Below are 26,489 nucleotides of genomic sequence, written 5' to 3'. Positions count from 1 at the left end.
TCCAGGACCTACTGTGCCCCTACACTCCATCTCGGAGGCTGAGATCATGTGACCAGAGCCTTCTCATGGTCCCTCGTACCTGCTTTAAGACGCGAGAAGATTGCTCCTTCCAGGCCGACGCACCGAGGCTCTGGAACGATCTCCCGCTGTCTCTACGTTTGCTGGACTCCATCGATGCTTTTAAGAGCAAACATAAAACCCACCTGTTTCTCAAAGGTTTTAAACATTAGTACTGAGAGGTTTGTTTTATGACCATCATATTGATTTTATGTACTATTATTCCAGGAGCTTTTCATCTGTATCGTCTTGTTTTTATTGTATTTTTACTTTTATTGTATTGTTTTATTCTTTGTGAAGCACCTTGCGCGTTCCCTTGTCTATGAAAGGTGCTATATAAATAAACTTAACTTAGATACTCACTTCTCCATCTTATTCTGCCACACCAACCAACTGCATCTGCTTTCACCACATCATATCGTTGCTCTTCACCGTTTCTCCTGCCTGGCAGCTCCATCTCCAACTCCCCTCTACCGTCTATTCACTTCCTTTCCTCTTTATATATGCATCTCAAACTCAAACTTTTCTTACTTTATCACCAAGATGTCTCACCTGGGCCCTGTTTCTCTCTTTTTCGTTTTGTTAAATCTACCCATCCTCATCACTCCCAACAAAATTCTTAACACTGGCTCTGCTTCCTGTCTCCTGGTCATGCGTATGACCTCCAAGCCTGATACAAATATTGTGCTTGATCTACTTAAAAAAAATAAGTCAACTTTTTGCAAGAGATTATTATGTAGATCAGTGGTCTTCATTCCAGGTCCTCGAGAGCCGCTGTGCTCCATATCTTATGCTGCATATCTTATGCTATCATATGCTCCAGTAAACCCTCATACAGATGACTGTGCCAACAGAACTGCAGACCTGGAGGAAACATTGGTGATGACCACTAATTAGAATCAGGTGTGTTGATGCAGGGAAACATCAAAAACATGCAGTACAGCGGCTCTCGAGGACCCGGAGTGAGGACCACTGATGTAGATCAAGAAAGACTAGTCCTTGTATAAACTACTTAATTTTATGTATGTGAATAATACATTTTGCAAGTACAGTCAATTTAATTGTGTTAAGTCTACTTTATTTATCAAAATTAAGTTGACTTTAAAAAGAAAAGAAAAGAAAAAAAGAAGAAAAAAAGAGAAAAAAGGGAAAAAAATAAAAATAAAAAAGGAAAAAATAAAAAAAAATAAAAAAGGAAAAAATAAATAAAAAATTAAAAATGAAGTTGACTTTACTTGCAAAAGTTAAGTTGACTTTACTTGCAAAGGAATTTTGTACATGCTAAAAATTGAGTAGTTTATACAAACTTCATTTTTAATTGTTAATATCACAGATTTAAATACGTTATTTACATGCGCTTAGATGTATTTTTTTCAGTGTAGAGGAGGTCTGGCTTCTTGTAAACCTTTCCCTTTATGTTTCCCCCTGATGGCCAGTAGATGGGAGCAAAGCTACTAAATGACGACGAGAGGAAGCAACCGGAGGAGGCAGTAAATGCTCTTATTGTGTCTTTGTTAAAGCATTACTACCAAGCCACTGTATTGCAGTGCCACATATTCAAAGGTGGATTCGAGTGTAGAGTAGATTTCTTTGGGCAGCGCGTTTTTGGTACAGAAACTGATCTTAATCCCAGCACCGGAAGCGCAACATAAAGCCGAGGTTTGCAAAGTGCGTCACTGGGCTGATTACGCACAGCCTGCGGTCCAGCGCCGACCAGTCGCCTCTTCTGTCTGCCTTCTGCAAAAGCCGACCTGCTTTTCTCTCCGCCAGCATGGTGAAGATCGCATTTAACTCCGCTCTGGCGCAGAAGGCGCTGGGGAAAGAGGTGCCAGCCGCGGTGAAGGTGAGTCTCCCCCGCCTGGTCGCGGGCCTGCAGATCCCATGTGCAGATCCCGACAGGATCCCCACATAACCGTCCCTGTAGCAGGGCTGATTTATTGTGGAGTTGTAGGATTTGTATATGTCTCGGATGCATTCGCGTTGCACCTGATGCAGGACGCGGCGGGACCGCCCATCTCCTGCACAGCTGTTCTGCAGAGGACGACGACTGTCTGGGATTATGTGGCTGCTGTGCTAAATAAAGCCTGGATATGCTTTTTGCATTGCACCGATGATCATGATCCTGGTTGTAGAGGTTCCCATGTCTCCAGATTATGTCTCTGTGTGTGTTTGTGTGCACGTTTAGGACCCTGAAGTGGGCTCAGCTCCGTCGGTGACCGAGGGCTCCACAGGTCGCTGTCTGCTCACCCTGCTCGGCATCGCCTTCATCCTGAGCGGGCTCATCGTGGGGGGAGCGTGTCTGTACCGCTACTTCACCCCAAAGGTCCGTGTGTAGGCACAATCACGCACTAGGGCTGTTCGATTAATCGATTTTAAATCGTAATCGCGATTATGTAATTAGAACGATGTTAAAACATGAAAATCTTAAAATCGATTTTTCACTTTTTTTTTTTTTACATTGTCTGCACAGATATTAATGATTGATACCATATTAATGATTGATGGAAATACCTCTCAATTGCCCCATTACACACCTCTACCTCCTTCATGGGTTGCATTATTATTTAGCATGCAAAGACCCAGTTTAGTTTAATTAGAAAATGTCTTGTTTTATTTAATTGGAAATATAACTTACTGTATGTTTGCAAGTGCTGATTTGCTGATTTTTTTTTTTCAGAGATAAAACTTTATATTTTATTATATTTTTTAAAACTTTTTTTCAACTTATTTTACAGAGTTTTGCACTTTATTCATTCATTTTTGGTTTAATAAGAGCAAAGTTTGCACTTAAAGCCCAATGGGGCAAATGTTCAATAAAAAAACAGCATATTTGAAATAATTTCTTTGCCTTTTGTCAATTCACAAAATAATTGTAATCGAAAATCGGATTTTGAGAGAAAAAAATCGAGATTTTATTTTTGGGCTAAATCGAACAGCCCTACCACGCACTACTGTATAAATCCGCTAGAATAAATGTATTAGACTGGTTGTTTTTCGGTCTACATTTTAGTCTGCATCGACTTTACACAGTGTTGGGGTAGTTACTCAAAAAAAGCAATCCATTACATATTTCTAGTTACTTTAAAAAAAGTAATCCCTTACACTACTTAGTTACTGGTTGCTGAAAGTAACTAGTTACATTACTAGTTACATTACTTTTGGATTACTCCTCAATATCACCTGAGCTGCACCATAACTCGATTGCCAATGAACAACATGTACAGGACTGTCTCAGAAAATTAGAATATTGTGATTTTCTGTAATGCAATTACAAAAACAAAAATGTCATACATTCTGGATTCATTACAAATCAACTGAAATATTGCAAGCCTTTTATTATTTTAATATTGCTGCTCATGGTTTACAGCTTAAGAAAACTCAAATATCCTATCTCAAAAAATTAGAATATTCTGGGAATCTTAATATTAAAATGTAAGTCATAATCAGCTATATTAAAATAATAAAAGGCTTGCAATATTTCAGTTGATTTGTAATGAATCCAGAATGTATGACATTTTTGTTTCTTTTAATTGCATAACAGAAAATAAAGAACTTTATCACAATATTCTAATTTTCTGAGAAAGTCCTGTAGTTGGAACCTTATTACTGCAGTGCCCAGATCAGCACCAGAAGTCCCGTAAAATCCCGCAAAATCCCGTAAGATCACGTTAAAGGCTGATTTATGGTTCTGCGTTACACCAACGCAGAACTTACGGCATAGGGCACGCGGCGACGTGCACCGTACGGTGCCGTACCCTATGCCGTAGGCTCTGCGTCGATTTAACGTGGAACCATAAATCAGCCTTAAGTCAGACAAGTGTTTTGCGCAACACGTGAAGACGCATGAAAGGCAAGTTTGATTTTCTTTTCTGTTCTCCCGTTCTACATGTAGCTGAAAAGCTTAAAGTAACTAAAGTAACGTATTTTTTTTGTCTTAGAGTAACTATAACGGGATTACCCAAATTACAACTGTAACGCGTTACATTACTGCGTTACTGGCGAATGTAATCTCGTTACAGTGTTGGGTGTAACGCGTTACAAAGTAACGCGTTACACCCAACACTACTGATGAGGCAGAGGTGCTGACTTTTCCTTTTTTATTTTTTTTAAAGGGGACCTATTATGGCATCTAATACCTATTTTAAACAGGCCTTGACAGGTCTTAAAAACAAGCTTTTGATTGTTTTTGCTAAATAAATTAGAAATTCAGCCTCTGAGCCATGTCTTTATCTTCCCATTCTCTAACCTCATTATCTATGTGGGATTCTGAGTGGGCGGGGCTATGATAATGAGGCTCTGTGCTGATTGGCTGCCTGAATGATGCGATACACCGCTACGAAAAAAAAAATGGAAGCTCCGGCCGGCAGAATTACACCGTGTCCTAACTGCGTCAGTGACAAAATCAATTCCATTGCTTTATTTCCTATTGGACTGTCCTAACTGTCCACAGCGCGACGCAGCGTGACGCAGCGCGACGCAGCGCGCTGTTTTGAGCTGAACATTTGTCGGACGCGCTGCTTCTATTTTCTTCCTGTCGCTCGCGTTGAAAGCCGGTTGAAAGAAAAAACTTGTTTTTCATAATAGGTCCCCTTTAAGTAGACCTAATTCAAAAGCCCTTTAGTAGTTACTGTCGGTTTGACCGGAGAGGTGCAGCAGAAGGGTAGGAGGAGTGTTTCGTAAGTTTAGGAAGACTTAACAAGGATGCTTGTGAAAGCTGATGGAAATGCTCCTGCGTCGGTGGGAAATAACAATGCTGACTCTTGCACACTTGTGTCCTCAGTTAAAGTGCTGACGTCACCTTTTCAAATCTTGCAAGGGTCTGTGAGAGGCATTCAGTCGGCTGAAGGAGCTGCATGCCCGCTTAATGCAAATGAAGCAAATCCAGTAAAACTGTCTGAAACCGTTAATACGCAGCACAAAAACTCTTAAATAAAAATCTAATTTTAAAGCCCGCGTTTAGTCCATGTGGTATTCGTTCATGTGCTTGAAGGCAAACCAATAGTGACGCAACATTTGTGCACTGGAGATGTTGCCTAAGAGTGATCTTAAAACACACATTTAACCAGCCAGGGTGACAAACATAAGGAAGCAATCTTAACAAGTAGGACTTGTCAGAGCTGGTCATGGGGAAATAGGTTATATAACACCGGCAACACATTATTAAGTTAATAATAATCAAGCCAACATGTCAGATGTGATTTAGGTTGAGTTGAGGATACAAAGTGGTGGAAATAGAGCTGTGGCTAGTATTTAAATTATCTTATACTTCAATGCTAGATGCATAAAAGACATGGAGCTAGCTTTTTTTTTTTATTTTGTTTGTTTAGTTTCCTTGCAACCTGGAAATAAATTATTTTCCTAATGTCATCTAATGTACCTACGCAAATTACTACAAAGTGGTGAAATAATATTTTAAATGGAAACATTTTTTTCAACTGACAAAAAGTAAAGAGGAGCTGGACACGGAGACGTATTCATCCGTGAACCAGCATCCGGTTCTCCTAGTTACTTCCAGACCAAACACCAGACAACTTTCCAAAACCTTCGAAAGATTTTTAAAAGACTTTAAACTAAAGCTTTTAATCGCAGACACACAGATTGGGGCTCTACCGAGGTCACTGTTTGCAGAGCTACAACTACACTCATCATTGGCTCATAACACTAACTGTGTCAGGGTTTCACACAGTTTGCACAAGATAAGACTTAAAAACTTGGATTAACCTTAGACATGTTTGAGTTTGTCATCATGCCGAGACAGAGACAAGACTGATATTTGATGTGGTTGTCATTTTGCGTGCGTGCGTGCGTGCGTGCGTGCGTGCGTGCGTGCGAGCAGCAGCTTAGTAGGCAATTCACACATAAAAATGTCTAAAAACAGGTCTATTGTAAAAAGGAAGACCACCGAAAGGCAGGGACCTGGAAAGAGAAGCATTAACTAAGATGCCAAAGTTAACCCTGATGGGCCGGCAGAGATCCACACAAGAAACTAGACTTAGACTTTCCAAAGGAGCATTTTGCATTCTGAAAAGAAGGTCTTTACGAATGAAAGACCAGAAAAAAAGCTCATTCCTTGAAGCAGGCGAATGTAAGCATGTTTAGAGACACCGTCACAGTGAAGCATGACGGTGGCAGAATCATGCTTTGGTAATCGTCTCTCCTCGGTCCTTTTGAAGGTTGACCACTTTTAATAGATGATGCTGCTAAACTTAAGGGGAAAAAAAAAAACCCAAAAACATGAGGAAAACTATTTTACTCTTCCAGAAATGTATTCTTGAGTGGAAATTGACCTCTCGGCATGTCAATGACCTGAAGAGAGTTGCTAAAGCAGCACTTAAGAGGCTTAAGGGGAAACATTTGAAGTCTCGATAGGGTCAAGTCCAGACATCCGTCCCACTGAAACTCTCTGGTTTGATTCAAAGATTGCTTCACCCCAGCAGAACTCATCCATCCTGGAGGAGCTGGAGCAGTTTGTCTTGAGGACTGGGCAAAAGTCCCAGTGGCTGTACGGGCCAAGAACATGGGGAAGTGTGGAAACTGGTTGCAAAATAGGACTCTATAAAGAATTTACTTTTTTTGGCAGTGAATACATTTGCACATTTGAGTTTTATTGTATTTAAAAAAGTAGGAATATTGTTTTGATCTCACACAACCCCACAACAATCAATTCGAATCCCAGGTTGTAACCCGTTTGAGGATTTTAAGAGATTGCATTAGTAAAAAAAAAACAAAAAAAAACAATTTTGGGGATTAATAAGTGTTTAAGCTGGAGTTTAAATAAGAGATTCTATCATATTAACACGTGCTTTTAAACAATATATATATATATATTCAAAACTTAAAAAGTATGTCCATTAAATACATTTATAAAATCCTAATTATAACAAACACCATATACAGCATCACTTTGTGCAGCACTGAGTCCGTTTTCAACCTTTTATTACTGCTTAACAGTTTAGTAGCACTTCTTTAGACACTTAAGTTCTCTCTGCATCACGTGGCAGTTTCATCCCATTAAGATGCACTCAGACGGTCTGGAACGGTGAAAGAACAGCCGTGCCGTCAGTGTACCCAAACCCAGCATGCGCTCTGTCTCCCCCTGGCAGCCTGGCCGCTCACAGCTGCTGGAGAAGGAAGTTTGTGGGGCAGTCGAAGAGCAGAGAGGTAGAAAACTGACGGCCTGCGAGGCTTTCATGGTGGCGGAGGCGGTCACGGTCACATTCTAACGCTGACTCGACCTGAATATGTATTACTAGGGCTGGGGATCGATTCAAATGTCAAGAATCGATTCGATTCCGATTCTTAAGATTCAGAATCGATTATCAAGATTTGATTCCATTCGATTCGATTCCAATATAGATTTGGGTTAGTGTTATTAAAACTGTTTTTTGAGCTGTTGTATGAATTATATGACTGTAGACAGTTATGCAAAATATTACTACTAGTATTATATTGAGATTAAACAGCAAGTATTGGCAGCTAATGACGGCTGTAAGGACCAATCAGCTCCCAGAATGCTGATAGAACTGCTTTCAGAAACATCATGTGGGCCAGAATTATCAAACAGATCCAGAACAACAAACAGAGATCGGGTTTATTTTTTCCCACATTCCGTTTTTATTTGTTCCATTTTCGGTCTATTTTGGTTTTTAATTTTTGAGCATTTGGTTTTTAGCATTTTTTGCAAACGTAACCCCAAGACAGTATATAAAGTAATGAAATATAGACAATTTATGCAATTATAACACTTTAATATTTTCATATCTTTAACCATATTTAAAGGCAAAAACATGGCACCAGTTATTCTCGTGTCCAACAAAACATTCCTCTTTTGGGGATAAACAAAAAAATAACCAAAAGTTGTAATGTAATGATGAAAAAAAAAATACATAAATAAATAAAAGAAAACAAATCGATCTTTAGACATATGAATCGATTTTTAGGAATGAATATGAGAATCGATTTAGAATTGGGAAATCCATTTTTTTTCAACACAGGCCTATGTATTACGCTTGAAATACCTTTAGATGACGAATGTGTTGAGCGCATATGTCAGTTTTCATCTGTGTACACTCACCTTTATGTGCTGCAGAGCCGTTTATGTGCTCTCGTTTATGCTTGCCAGAGGGTGTATCATGGCGCCATGCAGTTCAGCGACATGTCGAGCGGACCTGAGAGCCAGCCGTACTACCTGCCAAGAGTGGAGGAGGAGGTGGAGATCTCGGACAGCATGGCCGTCATCAGCGTGCCCCCTCCCCGCTTCAGACCCGGAGACCCTGCCTACATCCTCCACGACTTCAACAGGGTGAGGGCGAGGGAGAGTCACGCGTGCAGTCGTGGAGTTGAGCGGGCGTGTTAGGGAGGCGTTTACATTTGTTTTCCTGATGATTTCATGTGAGCAGAAGCTGACGGCGTATCTGGACCTGACCCTGAGGACCTGCTTCGTGATTCCTCTCAACACCTCGGTGGTGCTCCCCCCTCAGGACCTCATTGATCTGTTCTCTCAGCTGATGGTGAGTGAGTTACTAGCAGGACCTGAGGGTGTCCCAGCATCCCCACACAGGAGCATGGCTAAGCTCTTATGTTACAGATAAAATATTACTTAAGGATTCAATGTGCCTTTATATTGTTTTTTAGATATACAGGACTGTCTCAGAAAATTAGAATATTGTGATAAAATTCTTTATTTTCTGTAATGCAATTTATAAAAAAAAAAAAAAAAAAAAAAAAAAGTCATACATTCTGGATTCATTACAAATCAACTGAAATATTGCAAGCCTTTTATTATTTTAATATTGCTGATCATGGTTTACAGTTTAAGATTAAGATTCCCAGAATATTCTAATTTTTTGAGATAGGATATTTGAGTTTTCTTAAACTGTAAGCCATGATCAGTAATATTAAAATAATAAAAGGCTTGCAATATTTCAGTTGATTTGTAATGAATCCAGAATGTATGACATTTTTGTTTTTTTTAATTGCATTACAGAAAATCACAATATTCTAATTTTCTGAGACAGTCCTGTAGATGATGAAAATATTCTTTTTTCTCACTTTGGGTGTAAACAGTTAATGTGTGGTGATACGTTGCACAACACTAACTGTTGTTTGGAGGCAGTGGCGCTACCATAGAGCTATAATCATGTTTGCTTTTGTTTTCCTTCTCGTTGCCCCAGTCTGACTCATACCGCAGCTACCTGGTGCACGAGGACCTCGTGGTGACAGAGCGTATTGATGATGTCAAGCCTCTGGGTTTCTATATCCGCCGGCTGTGTGATGGGAAGGAGACATACAAGATGCAGCGCCGTTCCACCCTGCCAGGTACAGCTGTGCTGGACACATTCAATCCTAGTGCTCATGTCCAGTTGGGTTTTTACTCTGGGATTCTGCATTAAAGTATTAATGCACAAATCAAAATGTATGTATGATATACTAGCTCATTAAACAGCTCAGCTGACAGTCATCTTTTAGGGTCTTCTTAAGATTTCACTCCCTAAAAGCTAATTTTCTCTTGATTATTCAAGTGCTAAAAGCCAGGAGCTGCACTAAAGACTACAGAAAGAAAAATGAACAGGCTTGAATAAAAAAAAATAAAATAAATATATATATATATATATATATATATATATATATATATATATATATATATATATATATATAAAATTAAAAATACAGTACTAGCCCTCTTTAAAATTGTTAATAGCAGTAAGAAGTTTTAGGGGTTAGAGTCAGCATCTAAACTCCACCCACATCTGTGAGGCATGCCTGTTTTTAAATTTGTGGTACATCTTTGTGTTTCTTACATGTAGCAATATATTTACTCAGTAATATACTCTCTCTAGCACAGCAGATGCTATTATGTCTCTTTAAATGTAGGCTTTATTCTCCTTTTGATAAGAAATAGCATTCTGATAACAACACTGATATCTGTTCTCTGCACGCTCCCTTCATGCACGCCAGCTTTGATAATGAATCTGCTGTTGGAAACTTTGTTTTTCACTCACAAAAAGGAGGCTGGTTGGATAACCAGACGGGCTTTGTACTGTTAACGCTGAGTCACTTATTACACTCAGCTGATGGAACAGCAGCACTTATTTCTGTTGTGTTCATTTAGTATTTCAGAACCAACTGACAGCAACTCGCTCACGTTAACAGTCTTTCTTCCATCGATTCACTTCATTGTCAGTACTGGAGTTGAGGGGGGATGAGATCCCCCCCTGAAATAAAAACGGTCCAAATCATCCCCCCTGTAAAACTGCCATCCCTCCTTTCCATCCCTTATGTCATTTCATCAATGAATGTGGTTTTACTGCTATTTCAACATTTAGAGTCATCTCCAGAAAAATAACACCAGAACAATTACTTATTTGACAATTTTCACCTGTTTCAAGTAAATTTTCACTTGAAATAAGTAGGAAAAATCTGCCAGATTTATCTTCTCATTACAAGCAATAAAATCTTGTTCCACATGCAGATTTTTCTACTTATTTTAAGTGAAAATCTACTTGAGATTTTCTTTTTTACTAAAATGAGACATTTTAACTAGAAGACAAATATTCTTGTTAAGATTTTGAGTTTTTGCAGTGATCCATTTTACTTATCCTGTGAAGGACAGAGTCATATTGATAAGTTCAGAAAAGTGTTTTTTATTGTTGTGTTTTGATGTATTTGATGTAAGCCCAGTGGATATTTAAAGCTTACAGAAGGCTGCATTTAACTGCTGCTATGTCATTCCTGCAGTATTTCTGCAGCTGTTTTGGTCAGTGCTATTATTTGTAATATATTATATTATTTGTAATCAGCACAAATTATCTGTCCCCATATGATAAAATCCACCACCCCCCTGATTTTTTTTTTTTTTTTTTTTTTACAACTCGAGTACTGCTGATTGTCAAAACTCCGACAAGGTTCAGTGTCACTTGAAACAGAACAAAAACATGTTCTTCAACAGTTTTTTTGTGCCTCTGTACTTCTCAGGTGGGGGCATCCAGAAGCGTTCTGCCGAGGACTGCTTCACCATCCACCACTTTGAGAACAAGTTTGTGACAGAGACACGCATCTGCAAGGCTTGATGGGAACATGCGATCGTGAGGTCAGAGAGCGTACGAGCGCGTGTCAGAGGGATGTCCGAGTGATGGAGACAGATGGGGGGGTGGATGGGGATGGGTGGGTGTGGATGAGGATGGGAGCAAGGTTGAGCTGAAAGTTACTTTTGTATAAAAATCTAGTTTTTGCCTCTTCTTGCGTTTTAGCTTGTGTTGAGTGACCTTAAGTTGCAGCAGTGACGCTTAAACCCCCCCCCCTGATGTTTTTCCCTCTAAACCTCTAAAGCTCATTGCTCTCTCGCTCAATATTCACTAGCTAGTCTCGTACTATTAACTTAAAGCGTCGTTAGGTTTCATTTGTTACGTTAAATATTGTTTCGTCACTGTAGTTTCCTTCAGACTGATCTTATTGATGTTACTGTATTAAAACATTGAGCCGCCCCCAGACTAGAGCGGTTAGTCACCATACTGGGGGTGCTAGTGGGAGTCTCTCATGTCAGACCTGTCTTGTTCGTCCTCCTGTCACCTCTCTCATGCAGCAGCTCGGGTGAGGTGGACCGCCGTCGTGTGGCACGGGTACGTGTGAAGGGGTATGGCCCAGAACTGTGATAGTATACTTTAAAAAACATGTTTACCGGATCATAACAGACATGCAAAACCAGCCACTACGTTTGTAGATATTTCCCAGAATGCCCTGCTGCTCCCACAGATCTCCTCTGTCCCGCTGTGTTATGGTTTATTGTAACTGGTAGTAAAAACTCTGACGCACTATATGAGCAGTATTTGTGTTTGTGTCGAAACATTCGTGACTGTAAACTTGAATGAGTTGAAGGGGCGGCGTGAACTAAAGGGAAATTGCACAAAATATGACATGAAAGCACACGATTGTCTAAAATGAGCTGTTATTTATGGAAGATTAGTCCTATTTCAGGAGTTAAGTTTTAACTGCGGCAGCTGCAATGACGACACCTGTTGTCGTAATCGTCTGAGATTTGAAATTGTTATGAGAACACTTTACTTGTTCAGATTCATTTATACAAAGGAGCGACACAGTTGTCTTTGATTTTGAAATCCCTTGTGAAAAAGATCCAAAATACAAAAAAAAAAAAAAAAGAAAGTTTCTGCCAAATAACCTCAAAGTCATTTTGAGAGGTTTCATATGCGATGCTTGCACAGGAAGACAATCAAAAGGAGGTTTGTTTCTAAAAATGGGTTCCTGTCTGCTTTTTACCTGAACACTAATGCATTAGATAGAAACAATGTTATGTGCAACTACTGAACTGAACTTCACTTTGTTGTTTGAATAAAGCTACTTTCTTTACCTACTGAAAACTGTGCCAGTGTGGTTATTATTGTTGCAGCTCCAACGAAGGCTCACACCAACCCACTCACTGTCAGCGACAAACTGCAAACTTATTCAAAGATTTTACAAAACAAGTCAGACGGAGGTTTCTGATGCAGATTCTACATTACAGATACGTCTCACCAGGGCCGGCGCAAGGGGTGTGTGAACCGTGCGACCGCACGGGGCCTCGCGCTATGGGCCGTTCTTTCCCTTATAAATATCAACAGTCACGTTCCATTACAGACCTAAATGTGTACTAGTATGTGGATATCAATAAATATATGTGCAATGATGCGCGTGTCTGTTGTTCAATACAACTGATCAGACCAAGCGCAGACACAAGCTGCTCTGATCCAGACGGTGGAGTTGGAACAAACTGTCACACAATGTCGAGAGAACGAGACAGAATCAGGAAATTTCCATCAGGGGATGAAAAAAGAAAAAAACTAAAGAAAATGGAAGAGTTTAATGCCTCTCTGAAAGGCTCGTTTGATAAATTTGTTACAAAAATCACTGATCCGACCGGGTCTCAAGCAGCCGTGTGGCCCCGCGTCCAGGCAAGCCCAGATGATGATGAGGCAGGGGAAGGTATCCAGTATTTTGCTAATTGGAGAGTTAAAATTGCGCATATAGACACCCGATCTGACCCGAAAACCCCCAAAAATTTCGAGGGCCCCCCCCGGCCATTTCGCACAGGGCCTCGCAAATCTCCCAAGCGGCTCTGCGTCTCACTTACCAAGAGGTCCACATGTATTAAAAACATATTTTAATGAGAAATAAATAAATAAAAAAAAAAACAACCCATAAACATCAGTTCTGCTTTTTCACAAACTTAATTGAATGTTAATTATGGTTTATATGTGAATGTCTTTATTGGAGGAGTCAGTGGTTGAGAAGACGCCAGCGCTCTCCGTGAGCAGCAAACACAGACTAGTCGTCATCTCCTCCCGTCATGCAGGACAGGCGTCTGTTGAAGGGGATGCTGTCTGGTATCTCTGGCTTGCTCAGTCTCCTCCAGAATTCCTTGGTTGTGAAATAATACATGATGGGGTCCAGGCTGCAGTTCAGACTGGCCAGGCAGAGAGTCACGGGGTGACATCGCAGGATGAAAGCCATGAGGGTGCAGTTGGTGAGGGCTTTGGCTTTGACCAGGAAATCAAGGGGCATAGTGATATGATAAGGTAAAAAACACACTAAGAAGACGGCAACGCAGCTTAGCACCGTCCTTAATGCCCTCCGCTTTTCCCCCGTGTCAGGAATAGCCCCTGCCCTCGTCCCCCGGAGGCTCCAAGAGGTCATGCAGGCGCAGGCCAGCATTAAGATGAGGGGGATGATGAAGCCCGCCAGTTCTGCTGTGACCAGGATGGCCCAGACCGTTGGAAGACTGATAGTCCTAGTCGGCAGCTCTGAGAAACACTGGGTGGAATTTGAGAGAATATCTGGGTCCGAACTTCTCAGCACGGGGAAAGGCAGGCAGCAGAGACACACCAGCAGCCAGCCCAGCCCACATATCAACAAGTCTCCCTTGCGCTTGGACGAGTGGAACACCAGCGGCCGCATGATGAGCTCGCAGCGACGCACACTGATGCACACCAGGAAGTAGATGGAGGCATACATGTTGACATACTTCAGGTAGAAGCAGATCATGCAGAGAAAATGACCGAAGGGCCAGGTGTCGTTCAGGTAGTAGTAGATCCGCAGAGGCAGCGACAGCACCTGAGGAGAAGCACATGTCAAGTTATTTGAAGAAGAACTGCAGGGAAAAGAAAAGCTAAATCATCTATAAATGCACACTCCTCCACCCATCCATGTACATTTTTATTTTATTCTCCCATTCACTCTTTCCTTATAGTGTATATATATATATATTTATGTTTACTTTTTTTTTTTTTTTTTTTCTTTTGTTCATATTTCTTGTGTACAGTTTACTTGTTTATATTACATTTGTTTTGCACTTTGACGGAGCTGCTGCCTTATTCCATTGTAGAAATATAATGACAATAAAGGCTTTCTATTCTATTCTATTCTATTCTTAAAGTGAAGGAACATTTTAGCTTTTTCTTTTGTAAATGACTAATCAGTGCTTTTAGTTTGTCCTTTTGAATGATGGTTAAATAGAGCGGATTCGTTATTTCAACCACAGCAGATGCAGTTTTGCTCCTCTGGTTTAACCCACTTCACAAGCCTACAGTTAATGGTGAGGATTTTAAGATATGAATGAATCAATGAAGTTTATTCATTCATGTTTATATGATGGTAAAAACCATTTGCTATCATCTTCCTCCATTTTTTTTAACTGTATGATGTTTACCTCAAGTATTTGCTGATTTATGAAGTCACATCCATTGTTCGTTCTACCAGTAAATTGCACCCTGCAGGACAAGCCATACCATGATGATATAATAAAAACATTTTCACCATCAGATGTATAATAAATTCATTATTAGAAAATGTAATTTTTAATGTAAATTTGATGTAAATTTAAAAAAAAATACATTTAAAGAGTACATTTTAATATCCTTTTTGAAAAAGCATTTTCAAAATTAATAAGTAATTGGATTTGAGCATTTATTCAGGAATACATTTTCTATTCAGGGAGTTAAAAAGCTAATTATGTTTCCATTTCCATTTTCCTTTCACCGCTGCATTTTTAAATCCTTCGTGAAATTGCATTTTGTAAATCTGCTGCCACAAATTATTATTATTATTATTTAGCATCCTTTTCTGTGGCCCATTTGGCCTTGAGCAAAGAAAAGCGGGTTAAAGAGTGGAAATCAGCTGTCTGACCAATGAGGGAGGTTTGCTGCTTTCAAAAAGCTCCTTTACACAAACACAGCTAATTTACTCTTCAGAGATGAGACCATTTATTTATGTATTTATTTAGTAATTCGTTTAGTAATATGCATTTTACCAAAATTGATGGGTGATATAAGGCTGTTCAATTTGCAAGAAAGGACCAAGATGGGAGTCATGATTTATTTAGGCCTGTTTAGGCTGCGAGACCCTGATGACACTTCGTAAAAGTAATCTATAGTCCTTCAAAATGAGGCAGAAACTGATATTGTAACATGAAGAATACTCCTTTGTGCTGCTTCTGAGACTTTTGAGAGAAGTTTGCTGGGACCTGGAAATCTCTATTTGCACGACATAAAAATAGTTTTATAGGTTGCATAAACACTTGGAATTGCTTTATAGGTTGAAAGTGACATGTTGTCCTCTGACACAGTTGCTACACACTATTTATTTCCAATGTAAGACAAATATTTATACGGGTTGCCTGGCAATGTGGCTCTGAACAAAAGTTCATAGTGACTTGTCTAGCCATGGAAAATTATAAATATAATGAATAATTAATTTAAAGTTGGAGTGAGTGTGACTTCCACAGTTATTCCTCAGCAGGAAGGCTTGACATTTGCACCTGAGTTATGAATGAAACTCACCACATTCACATCACATGACTGCCTTATTTGGTTTTGCTCAAGGAAACAAAACAAGTTATGAGCGCTCAGATGGGAAAGCGAACCAGTATGGTTACATGCAAAAGCCCAGTAAATAAAAGAATGAAAACCAATGGGGTGTTTTCACCTGCAGCAGGTCGGCCACAGCCAGGTTCATCATGAACACCACGGCCTTCTTGGTTTCTCTGATGTAGATCCTGAACACCCAGATGGCCAGCACGTTACCCAGCAGGCCTGGGGCTAGGATCACACTATACACCACAGCATAGATGTGGTGCTGGTACATCTTTAGAGTGCCGTTGTCACAGGTGGCGTTCTCCATCAGAGACATGTCAGCTCTTCAGCGATTTGCCTTTTAAGTCTGCAGCGAGTTTATAAGAGGAAGAAGCGGTTTGTGATCAGCTGGCGGTCAGGTCGGTGCATCCATGCTGTCCATTGTAGAGAGTTCACGCTGTGACCTGTGCTGTCGTTTCTCTGCAGCAGTCTGAACAGAAGAATCAGGTATTTTGGTGCCGTTTGCGTCCTGCGCTGCTCTGTTTTTGAGCTCTTCCTGTCAAACCATAGTAGCCTGGTGAAAAAGAAAAAGAAAAAGTGAGTGAGTGAATCTAAAGCAAATGAATGAGAGATATGGTTGTTGCGATTACCAGAATCAGGCTCCACCTCATGCATTTTGCATAGTGGGATAGATGTAATAGACATTTTGTTGTTATAAAGCTGCTTCTAATGACAGCGACATTTGCATGTTTCACAGGCAACCAAACAAGTTTTGCAGAAGGCATTTTTATTGATCACACATATCACATTATAAACCGGTCAGTTTCAGTTCTTAAGCAGCTCCCCTCCTGTTCAAAGCCTTTTGCACTGACTGTTACAGTAAGTATGAAAATCCACAGAGAAGTAGATGTGACGAACGCCCACATACCGCTCGCTGCTAAGCGTACGATGAGCCGGTCTGATCAACCACAAGGGTAAGCACCAGTGAAACAAGCAGGGTTTGCAGAGGTACACCAGACAAATGGTTAACAGGTTAGACAAACCTGCCGTCTCCACGATGAGCGAAAGCACCAGTGTTTTTTAAAAAAGCGATTAACACCTAGAGCACATTTTAATTCCTCATGTGCACAAGACCACAAAAATAAATGTAGTTTACACGATCTGAGATACCTTTTTCTTTCTTTTACATGGATCAGCTGCACATACTGACATTTATCTCAGGTGGAAAATACACAGTAATATCGAGACCAGCGCTTCACCCACCTTTGTCAACGTTTGTGGGTGTAAAGTTCCTGCTGCAAACTCATTTGGACAGTTTACCAGAGTCACAAAAAGGTTATCATTTTTGATGCTCTTACAGATTTTGAATGTTGTTAAATACACAGGATTTATGGTGTTTTAAGTCTCTGTTTTTTTCACTTTTTTGTGGGGTTCCTCAAGGGTCCATTCTCGGGCCGCTTCTATTTAACATCTATATGCTACCGCTAGCTCAGATTATGGAACATCACAACATTTCCTACCATACTTATGCCGATGACACACAGCTTTATATTTCAGTGTCATCACGTGACTACAGTCCTCTGATGTCATTGAGTAACTGTATTCACCAAATCAATGAGTGGATGTGCCAGAATTTTCTCCAGCTAAATGCAGAAAAGACAGAGGTGATTATTTTTGGCCCTAAAAATGAAAGGGAAAAGATCAGCGCTCACCTTGACTCCATGTCATTGACAGCTACGAATCAAGCCAGAAATCTTGGTGTAATTATTGACTCAGACCTGATACACTTCTTTCACTGATTCTTTCAAGTAAGAAAGTCTGCTGCTTAAAGATGACAGCCAGTAAACAAAGGCCACACAAAACGTACACAACACTGCTCCAGAACCAAAGACACAACTGACCTGTGGAAAAACAAAACAGGCTCCGACCAACTAATATCAAAGTGTCTGACAATGAATACGTAACACAACCAATACTGTTGCAATTAAAGGATGAAAGATACATCAGTTGTTCAGATTTTACATACTGAATTGTCTCAGTACTGAAGTAAAGGGACAAGAAAAGATTTATATCGTAAAAGAATTAACCGTCCGTTCAGGCAGTGACTCTGAGATTTTCCAGTGAAGTCAAATACTTGGCAGTTGGTTCCCAACTCTCTGAACTGTGGAAAACTTTGCGTCTTATCTATAGTTAAGGTCAGAATTACCCCCCTCCCATTATGAAACAAAACAAACAAAACCCTTTGTACCATATAAGATCTGCCATGACAGTTTCAAAGGTCATGACTAGTAGTTTATTTGGTTTATTTGGTTTCAAAACACAAACTCCATTCAGCTAAACTAAAATGTTTTGGTCTTGTGCCCAAGTGAAACAAGAAAAACAGAGATATGCCAAGATCAAAGTGATTAGACTTTTGACAATTAACTATGACAACAGTCTCTTGGTGGATGTGAACCTAATGTTCAACAGCAATTTCCTCCGGCTACTCAAATTGTGAGATTCTGTGTGTAAACCCTCGAGCTCTGCAGATTCTCCATAGGATTGAGATCTGTGATCTGAGCGGGCCACTCCAGGACCTTGATTGTGGTGGTCATCGAAAGGTTTTGTACAAATTTAGATGTACATTTTGGGTCTTTGTCTTGTTGGAAGATTTTGCAGAAACCGATTACAAACCGATTACATCACTCCTCAGAATACCAGAACATAACATAATCCTCTTTTTTCATGATCTTGTTCACTGAAACGAGGTTCCCTGTGCCTGAAGCAACAAAACAGCCCCACAGCATTGTGCTCCCACCGCCATGTTTCACAATGAGAACGGTGTCTTTTGATTTGGAGGCCTCTCTTCTCCTTCAACATCCCTGTGTGTCAAACCAGAAGACAGACTTCCAAAACTCATCTCCTTGTTTCAGATGTTCTGGGGCAGGGTTGTGCAAAGTCGGTCCTCACGGGCCGCTGTCCTGCATGTTTTAAATGCTGCCTTGCATCAACACACCTGATTCTAATTAATGGTCATTATCAATGTCTCATCAACGTCTGCACAACTCTGTCAATGACACATTCATTTGTATTAGGTTGTGTTGAAGGGGGGAAACACTTAAAACATGCAGGACACCGGCCCTCAAGGAGGGACACCCCTGTTCTGATGTGGCGCTGTCTGAGCAAGAGCATTTGTCTTGGACCAGGACTTGAGGGCTCATAATTTAACAGTATCAAATGCTGTAGTCGGTCCACACTGAGTGATCCACACCGCTTGATACTGTGGACCACCCAGTCCTCCTGAAATGTCTGGATCAGCTTGTTGGCGTTCAGGGACCTGTGCTGCAGTGGTTTACGTCCTGTTCAAAAACAGGATTCGCTCTATCATGATCAATGACCCATCCCCCTCCTCAACACTTCTGGTGTGCCACAGGGATCTATTTTGGGCCCTGTTCTATTGTTTTTTTACATGCTGCGATTAGCGGGAGTAAATTCACATAATAATGTCTCCTTTTATCTGCATGATTTACAAATCTATTTGGCATTCATGTCCAATTCATCAAGCACTTTCAAATCCACCCACAGTTGTTTAGATGACATCAAATTCTCTGTTTAGACGAGAGCAAAACTAAAAGTTAGTCTTTTCCCCCTCCAAGCTGCCCAGCAGTGTCTACAATCGTTCCAGGTTTTGATGCTCTGGCCCCTCATCTTAATCATGTGATCAAAAATCTTTGTGTGGCCTCAGACACCAGTTTAAAATTTGATAAACAGACAGACTTTCTTTGTCTAGTCAAGCCTTATTTCAACTTCCAATCCCTGCTAAAGTCATCCCTTCCTGCGCAGTAGTGACCTTTATCATGTCAGATCGCTCTATTACTGCAACATTAATTTTTTGATATTAATCAAATTTCACAATATCACCTGCAGCTTGTACAGAATGCTGCTGCTCACCTGTTGACAAACGAGGGAGAAATGACCATATCACACCTGTCGTCTACCCCCTCCACTGGCTCCCAGAAGAGCACTGAAATCATTTAAAGCGTTTTTTGTTTGTTTTTATGTGAGATGTTAAGTTTTCACCAACCCAACATACAGTAGGTCTGCATTACTTACTCAGGTTATTGCCTGATGGATGTCCTACTTCCCTCATCTATTTACTCTATTTTATGGAAATATTTTTAGTTTATTTAGTAATTTGTTGTCTAAATGTTTATTATATTTTTCACTTCTATGAAAAGCTTTACTTCCTGGAAAATCTAAACTGGCTTTGTGAGAGTGGGGAAGTCTTCCGATACGATCTGAAAGGTTTTACATGTCATAAAATAATGTTAAACTCAATCTAAAATATACATAAATCCAAGGAAAGATGATACGACGAGACAAGATAAGAGAATTATGATGCATTTTAGTGATACCAGGTACCAGGCGGTTCTTTGAAGGATTTTTAAGAAGTTAGTCATCTCAATGATGATGCACAAACCAATTTTTCGGCGTAATTATGAGAAAAGTTGCTTCTGCTTTAGTAACATTAATAGTACTACAGTTTTGCAAATGAGGTATAGTTAGATAGGGTGTCTGACATTTTTAGCACCAGAAACAACTAGTTTTGATTGTTTTAAAATAAAAATAATGTCATAATAGGGTTTTGTCTCCAAAATAACCCTGTAATCCCAGTGGTTTAAGAATCTTCCAATGCTGCACTCTCGGTCCCGACTCTATGCTCAAGTTTTTTAGGTGCTCTAGTTGTCAGTGGCTGCAAATGAGCAACATTTGTTTTTAAATATTGTTTTGACTAGTGCTAATCAATAGTGGTATATCAATTTAATGGGGTTTAGAAGCAATGGGACTACAGAGGAAGCAAAAAAATACTCACAGGGTAGAGCCGTTACTGCTAACACAAAAGGCCAAATATAAACACTGTTTGTTTTAAGTAGCTAGGCAAACGACTTCATGGTAAAGCATTTGAATATAGACTCTGCAGACTAATCAATTATTGTGGCGAGATGTCGGAGAAAGCTAATACGCATATTGTTTCATAAACCGGCCTGTGCAGGTTGATTCATTATTCAGTGTTGCAAAATTCAAAGGCTTATTTGACCTGAGATCTCAAACAATTTGATCATCTAAAACAAAATGAATTTCCTTGAATGAACCTGAACATGCACGGCCACAGAAGCTTCTGTACAACGTCGTAATCACTGACAGCTCACAGTCTTGAACAAATGAAATAAGCCGGGTTGTGTACTTCACTTTCAGCTTTATTTTTAACATTTGTTTTTTTTTACGTAAACCACGAGACAGGTCACTGTAAGGGCGAGGAGACTAATTGAGCAATTTAGTGTTCCCACTTAGTCTGGTACATGCACAGTATAACACATGTAGGTTTACTGACGCGTAGGAGGTTTTAGTTCTTATGGTTTAGTTTTTGAAAATCAATGTCAACGTTTCTGTCCTCCGAAAGGGGACTGAGTGGGAGTCAGAGGAGATGGAGACGGGCAGCGGGGAGGTGCAGCCACGGCAGGGAGACGGAGAGGCAGAAGAGTAAAAGAGGACCACAGGAGGCTGCAGGAGCCGCAAGACAGGACCGTTGAAATGCAGGTTTGTTTGTTTTTTTGTCAACATGACTCCATCTTTTTTTTCTTGGTGCGAGTTCATGTAGTCGTTTATTTAGTAAACAAAAACTTCAGTTGCTGACAGCTTCCCAAAACGGTTCTCTGCGGCAGCAGGTCTTGACTAGACTGTCGTGCTTGATGTTTAGAGGTGGGTAGTAACGAGTTACATTTACTCCGTTACATTTACTTGAGTAAGTTTTGGGAAATGTTGTACTTTTAGGAGTAGTTTTGAATCACTATACTTTTTACCTTTACTTGAGTAGATTTGTGAAGAAGAAACTGTTACTCTTACTCTGCTACATTAGGCCACGTTGAGCTGTTACTTTTCTTTTATCCCTTTTATCCACGTACGCGTCAATCTCATGACATCACTGGGTGATTCTTTGGGAAAAATGTTTTGCATGTTTTGTCACATTTACACAGACTCAAACACACACAGAGTTTCTATGAGTTCATGGGCTTGTTCTAGTTCTGCCTGGTTAAAAAAGAAAAGTACAAAGGCTTGAAATTTTGTGCTAATTGTGCTTAATTTATTTTTTTATTCGGTTATTTAATTTATCTTATTATTTATTAAAGTACTTGAATTTACTTTAAGCTTATTTTAATTTAAGCTATTTTTTATTAATTTTTATTTTTATTATTTTATTGATTTAATTTGCCTGAAGATGATAATTTTGTACTTTTGTCTGTTTGAATGGTTGTGTCAAAAAAAAAATAATCAGACGTTACTCAGTAGGCTACTTGAGTAGTTTTTTCACCAAGTACTTTTTTACTTTAATTATTTGGATGACTACTTTTTACTACTACTTGAGTCATATTATTCTGAAGTAACAGTACTTTTACTTGAGTACAATTTTGGGCTACTCTGCCCACCTCTGTTGATGTTTGATGTCCTGTTATTGACGGAGGAGCCCTTGAGACCAGACAGCACTGATAAGGCCCGGAGATAATTTGTGCTGCAGCAGTACGGCCGTCTGGATCAAGGAAACATGCATACCGACAGAGCTGCTGCGTTTGGGCAATAAGCTCTACAGCCCAGGACCCAAAGAGTCAAGACACTGGTTTCAGGGTACGCCGTCTCACTTCTCCGGCATTTGTTAAGCATTTTCCGGCAAAAATATGTCATTTCTTAAATTATCTGTATCAGCTATTTCTTTATTCTTCAGTTGTCTTTTTGTATACATATCTAAATACAAACAAGCATGAAACAATGGTGATAAGAGGTGTTGAGGAGGACCGTGACATACTTAAACACTAGTTAGGACACGATCCAGCAGAAATGTTAAGGGTTTAGCAGCACGGATGCTTGTCATTATCTCAGCAAGGTTGATGGGAGATAAACAATGCAAATAAGATGCAAAATCAAGTCCTAAAACAACTCTTGGATGGAGGGAGGGAGGGAGAAGGAGGGATACTTTTTGAAACAGACTGTCGAAACTTTTATGAAAAATCAATGTTGAGACTTGAGGGAATACGTTGCTCAACACTGATTTAAGTGAACATCATTTTCTTACCAATCTTTGTTTTAAGGAATATCATTTTGCATTACATCGTATGTCCTCCCTTTCCTTAAAGGAATAAATCAACTCGGGCTATTATCAGATGGTAATAACTATATTGAGTTCCACAGAACCCGATCAGTATGACAGAACTATGAAAGCAGTGTCCATGAACTCCTCATTTTTTCACTATTAACAGTAATATTTGACGATCAGTAGTTAATTATTTAAGACGGCAGAGACATAAAGTACAAACAGTTTGTGTAACACACTTATTTATGTGCTCATAAAGTTACACTGACCTTAGTTTGTCTCTGGGGATCCTGTAAATTACATCACTGCAGTGGAATGACATGTTTTAGTCTTTTCAGGGGATTAAAATAACATTTTATTCTCACTCGTCTTCTGGGCCAAAGTTAATGCCATCGTGCTGCAAGTGTAAATTCAGTACAAAGTTAAAACTGCTTTACTTCAGACCCTTCAGCTCTCCGATAAAAGTTTACACTCGTTATGACGTAGCGACAGACCTATTGTTGCTTGAACGCCAGAGTCTAGCTTTAAATAAACAGGAGGATGACTAGAGGAGAGTGGATTAAGGGCGGCGCCTCCTCATGCTGCAGCCTCAGGCACCTGTCTACCCATGCCTCCTGTTGATTGTTTGTTTTTTTGTTTTTTGTTCTGACGTTGGCTCGATGACAAATAAAGACCCTTGAATCTTGATCACAGAGATGCTGCTGCATCTCGTCCACTTAACTGTTTGTTTGGTAACACTGACTGATGGCTCTTTTAATTTAGTTTTTATATAACAATGACAAATAAAGATCTAATCTAAAGCTTGAGAAGGTTCCAGCAGGATGTTTTCCAAGAAGGTAGAAGTCTGGCCACAACAAGGCTGGATGGACTATGGTAAGGTTTTTATTTTATTCCATAGGTTTTCTCTATGGCCCTTAACTGGGATGTCAAATGCCATAGAAAAATGACCATACAGTTGGAGGATTAGGGGGGAAATCACCACATGTCCTGTGTATTAAGTGGGTTAAGCCACAGTTTGATTTAAATAAAAAAAAGTCAATAATTGTTGATTGATTGATAATTTCCCTGTCAACAAAATAATATAAAAATGGACGGGTGGATGAGTTAATACAGCATCAACAGGAGCAGTAGCAACACTCCTTCCACTCCACTCCACTTTAGGGGGGTTGTAGATCGTATCATAGGTATTTCTCCGTGCTTAAATATGTTAAATATATTGCAAAATTTACTGTTACCGGTAAAGTTGTTTTTTGTAATTACTGTTTTACTTCCTAAATTGAGGGGAGGTCCGCTGCATAAACCTGTTGGCTTTTTGACCTCTCCTGTCACATTTGTTTTACTATTTTGATTGTAAGTGTTACTTTTATTGTGTGCAAACTAATAAAATAAAAAATAAATAAATAAATAAAAAGAAGAATATAGACAATATCCAGCCCCCAACCTGTTGTTTTCATTGCTTCGGGGGTGTCTTAATCCACTAACTCAAACTATGTCTCCAGGCCTAAACATCAGTATCAGCATATCAAAATACTGGTGGGTCGACAGAACGAAACAGTCATAATTAGCATATTACTGATGCAGCTGGTGTCACGTCCTCAAATAAAGTTAGCAAGATTTATCAGGAAGTTCTCTTGGCCGGATCTGCCTCCTCCAAACATTCACAAGATACATCTGAGAGGGTGGGGCTTGATTAATGGGGTGGAAAAGAAAAAAACCAAACACTGTCAACTTCTTTTTTTTTTAACTGGGGTAGAGGGTGGATGGAGTGCAGGGTTGAGGGCAGTAGGGGGAAAGTTACATTTTTAGGTACGGGGGTTTCACAACAAGGCGAGGGGTCCCGGGGGTGAGTCACGCTCTCTGGCTGGTTTGCTGCCAGGAACTCATCAGGAAGGAACCACGATATTCAACAAGTCTAAAAAACATGTAATAACAGTTTCCCGTCAGAAAGTGGTGGAAATGTTGGCTTTAGGAGAGGATTGTGTTCAGTTTGAACTCTTCCTCAGTTCTCTGACAGCCAGGCTCACTAAACAGCTCTGAGAAAGAGCCCCCAGAGACGATCAGTCCTCAGACTTCATCTCAACGCCTATGAGCAGAGAACTCTGTGTTACGGATTTTCCACTTGTTACTTTCCCTTTTGCACATATCGCTCGCCATCGTCTAAGGCTGAGTTTTCATTTCCTGTTTACGACGACATCAGTGGATATATTATATATATATATATATATATATATATATATATATATATATATATATATATATATATATATATATATATATATATATATATATATATGCCTCTGAGTTGCAGCTGAAGGAATGTGAATACAACTTTTTTTTTGTTTCAAACTTCAGATTAAGGTTGCAACAAGGTTACATTTTCTTACCTTGGGGTTTGACTCCTTCAGTCCTCAGATCGTGCCAGTGGGCACCCCGGTGGAACGGCAGTGAATCATCAGTGTGTGGGCAGTTGATGTGTGACAGCTTTTCCACTTAGACGTGACATCTGGCCTCGTGTAACGCTGCCGGAGAGAGCAGGTCTCCTCCACATGCGTGCTGCTCCGGCACATAAAAACAACACAAAAACATGTCACAATCCCCCATCAAGCACATTTCACATGGACACATATGAGCACAGACGTACCCGACACCCGCCTACGGAGGCAGACACACACACATCCATACAAACACACACTCCCTCAACATAACAGACATTCCTCACACTGGAGTAACATGCGAGATCCCCCACGAGGAATGACTCCACACTCCAAGAATCTACTTTCAGATGTTCACGGGCGGTTTTTTAATTGTAAAAATATAGAATATCGACGGTATTTCTCACCTCTTTGTCTTCAAAACTTCACACCGCCATAACATCAAAAAGCAGAAGGGTGAAACATCAGCCAACACACTTCTTTCTTTCTCTCTCTCTCTCTTTCTTGCTCTCTCTCTCTCCCTCCTCATCGAACAGTTTTATCAGTCTCCTTTCTTCTGTCACTGTTTCCTTTCACGTTATCACCTTTTCTATCTTACAAATCCATCAGCTGTGTGGAGAAGAAGCGTTTCCTGTTGTATTCTCGCTCCTTATTTTTATCAATAGCTCTGTGGCCTTTCTCTGTCTCTCTTTTAGCAGCACTGGGGATTTTGGCTCACACAAGAGCTTCCTATGAACAGAGGGGGTGTGGCTTACAAGAACTTTTAACATCACTACTTCTATTATTAAGCACATGGCCCATAGCACTATATCTAACTGTGATGTGAGCCAACTAAACGGCAGATCTATGCATTTTACCAGATATGTTATCGTGCGTTCTTTTTGACACGTAAATGATAGCTGAGGTGTGATGCTGGAGTTTCACAGCAGGGAGATAAGAGCGAGGTTCAGTTTGGTGGTGATGTAGAGTCAGAGCGGCCACCCAACCAGTTTGAACCAAACAGTTTTCTTTCAGGGATTGCAAAAGTGTGCATCGCGA

At 40.0% G+C, this 26,489-nt stretch overlaps 2 protein-coding genes across 2 annotated transcripts; one reads left to right on the top strand and one right to left on the bottom strand.

Annotated features, from left to right (window-relative positions):
- The first annotated feature begins 1,511 nt into the window (after positions 1-1,511).
- LOC133447204 (integral membrane protein 2A-like) lies at positions 1,512-12,431 on the top strand. Its single transcript, XM_061725745.1, has 6 exons — positions 1,512-1,900; positions 2,243-2,380; positions 8,180-8,359; positions 8,457-8,567; positions 9,231-9,375; positions 11,032-12,431. The coding sequence occupies exons 1-6, from the start codon at positions 1,829-1,831 to the stop codon at positions 11,124-11,126; spliced, it is 741 nt and encodes a 246-aa protein (XP_061581729.1). The 5' UTR covers positions 1,512-1,828; the 3' UTR covers positions 11,127-12,431.
- A 791-nt stretch (positions 12,432-13,222) lies between these two features.
- On the bottom strand, positions 13,223-26,134 carry LOC133447646 (probable G-protein coupled receptor 174). The gene is made up of 4 exons (XM_061726369.1): positions 25,859-26,134; positions 25,404-25,572; positions 16,030-16,470; positions 13,223-14,160 (listed from the first exon to the last, which is right to left on the bottom strand). The coding sequence occupies exons 3-4, from the start codon at positions 16,231-16,233 to the stop codon at positions 13,375-13,377; spliced, it is 990 nt and encodes a 329-aa protein (XP_061582353.1). The 5' UTR covers positions 16,234-16,470; positions 25,404-25,572; positions 25,859-26,134; the 3' UTR covers positions 13,223-13,374.
- Positions 26,135-26,489: the final 355 nt, after the last annotated feature.

The sequence above is a fragment of the Cololabis saira genome, chromosome 7, assembly GCF_033807715.1.
Source record: "Cololabis saira isolate AMF1-May2022 chromosome 7, fColSai1.1, whole genome shotgun sequence".
Classification (NCBI taxonomy): domain Eukaryota; kingdom Metazoa; phylum Chordata; class Actinopteri; order Beloniformes; family Belonidae; genus Cololabis; species Cololabis saira.
Note: the sequence above shows the minus strand (reverse complement) of the source record. Positions and strands in the feature narration are given on the sequence as shown.

Coding starts and splice junctions, on each gene's coding strand:
- LOC133447204 (XM_061725745.1), top strand. CDS start 1,829: ATGGTGAAGATCGCATTTAACTCCGCTCTGGCGCAGAAGGCGCTGGGG. Junction 2,381..8,179: donor ACCGCTACTTCACCCCAAAG/GTCCGTGTGTAG, acceptor TATGCTTGCCAG/AGGGTGTATCATGGCGCCAT. Junction 8,360..8,456: donor TCCTCCACGACTTCAACAGG/GTGAGGGCGAGG, acceptor TCATGTGAGCAG/AAGCTGACGGCGTATCTGGA.
- LOC133447646 (XM_061726369.1), bottom strand. CDS start 16,233: ATGTCTCTGATGGAGAACGCCACCTGTGACAACGGCACTCTAAAGATG. Junction 14,161..16,029: donor CTGTGGCCGACCTGCTGCAG/GTGAAAACACCC, acceptor GCTTCTCCTCAG/GTGCTGTCGCTGCCTCTGCG.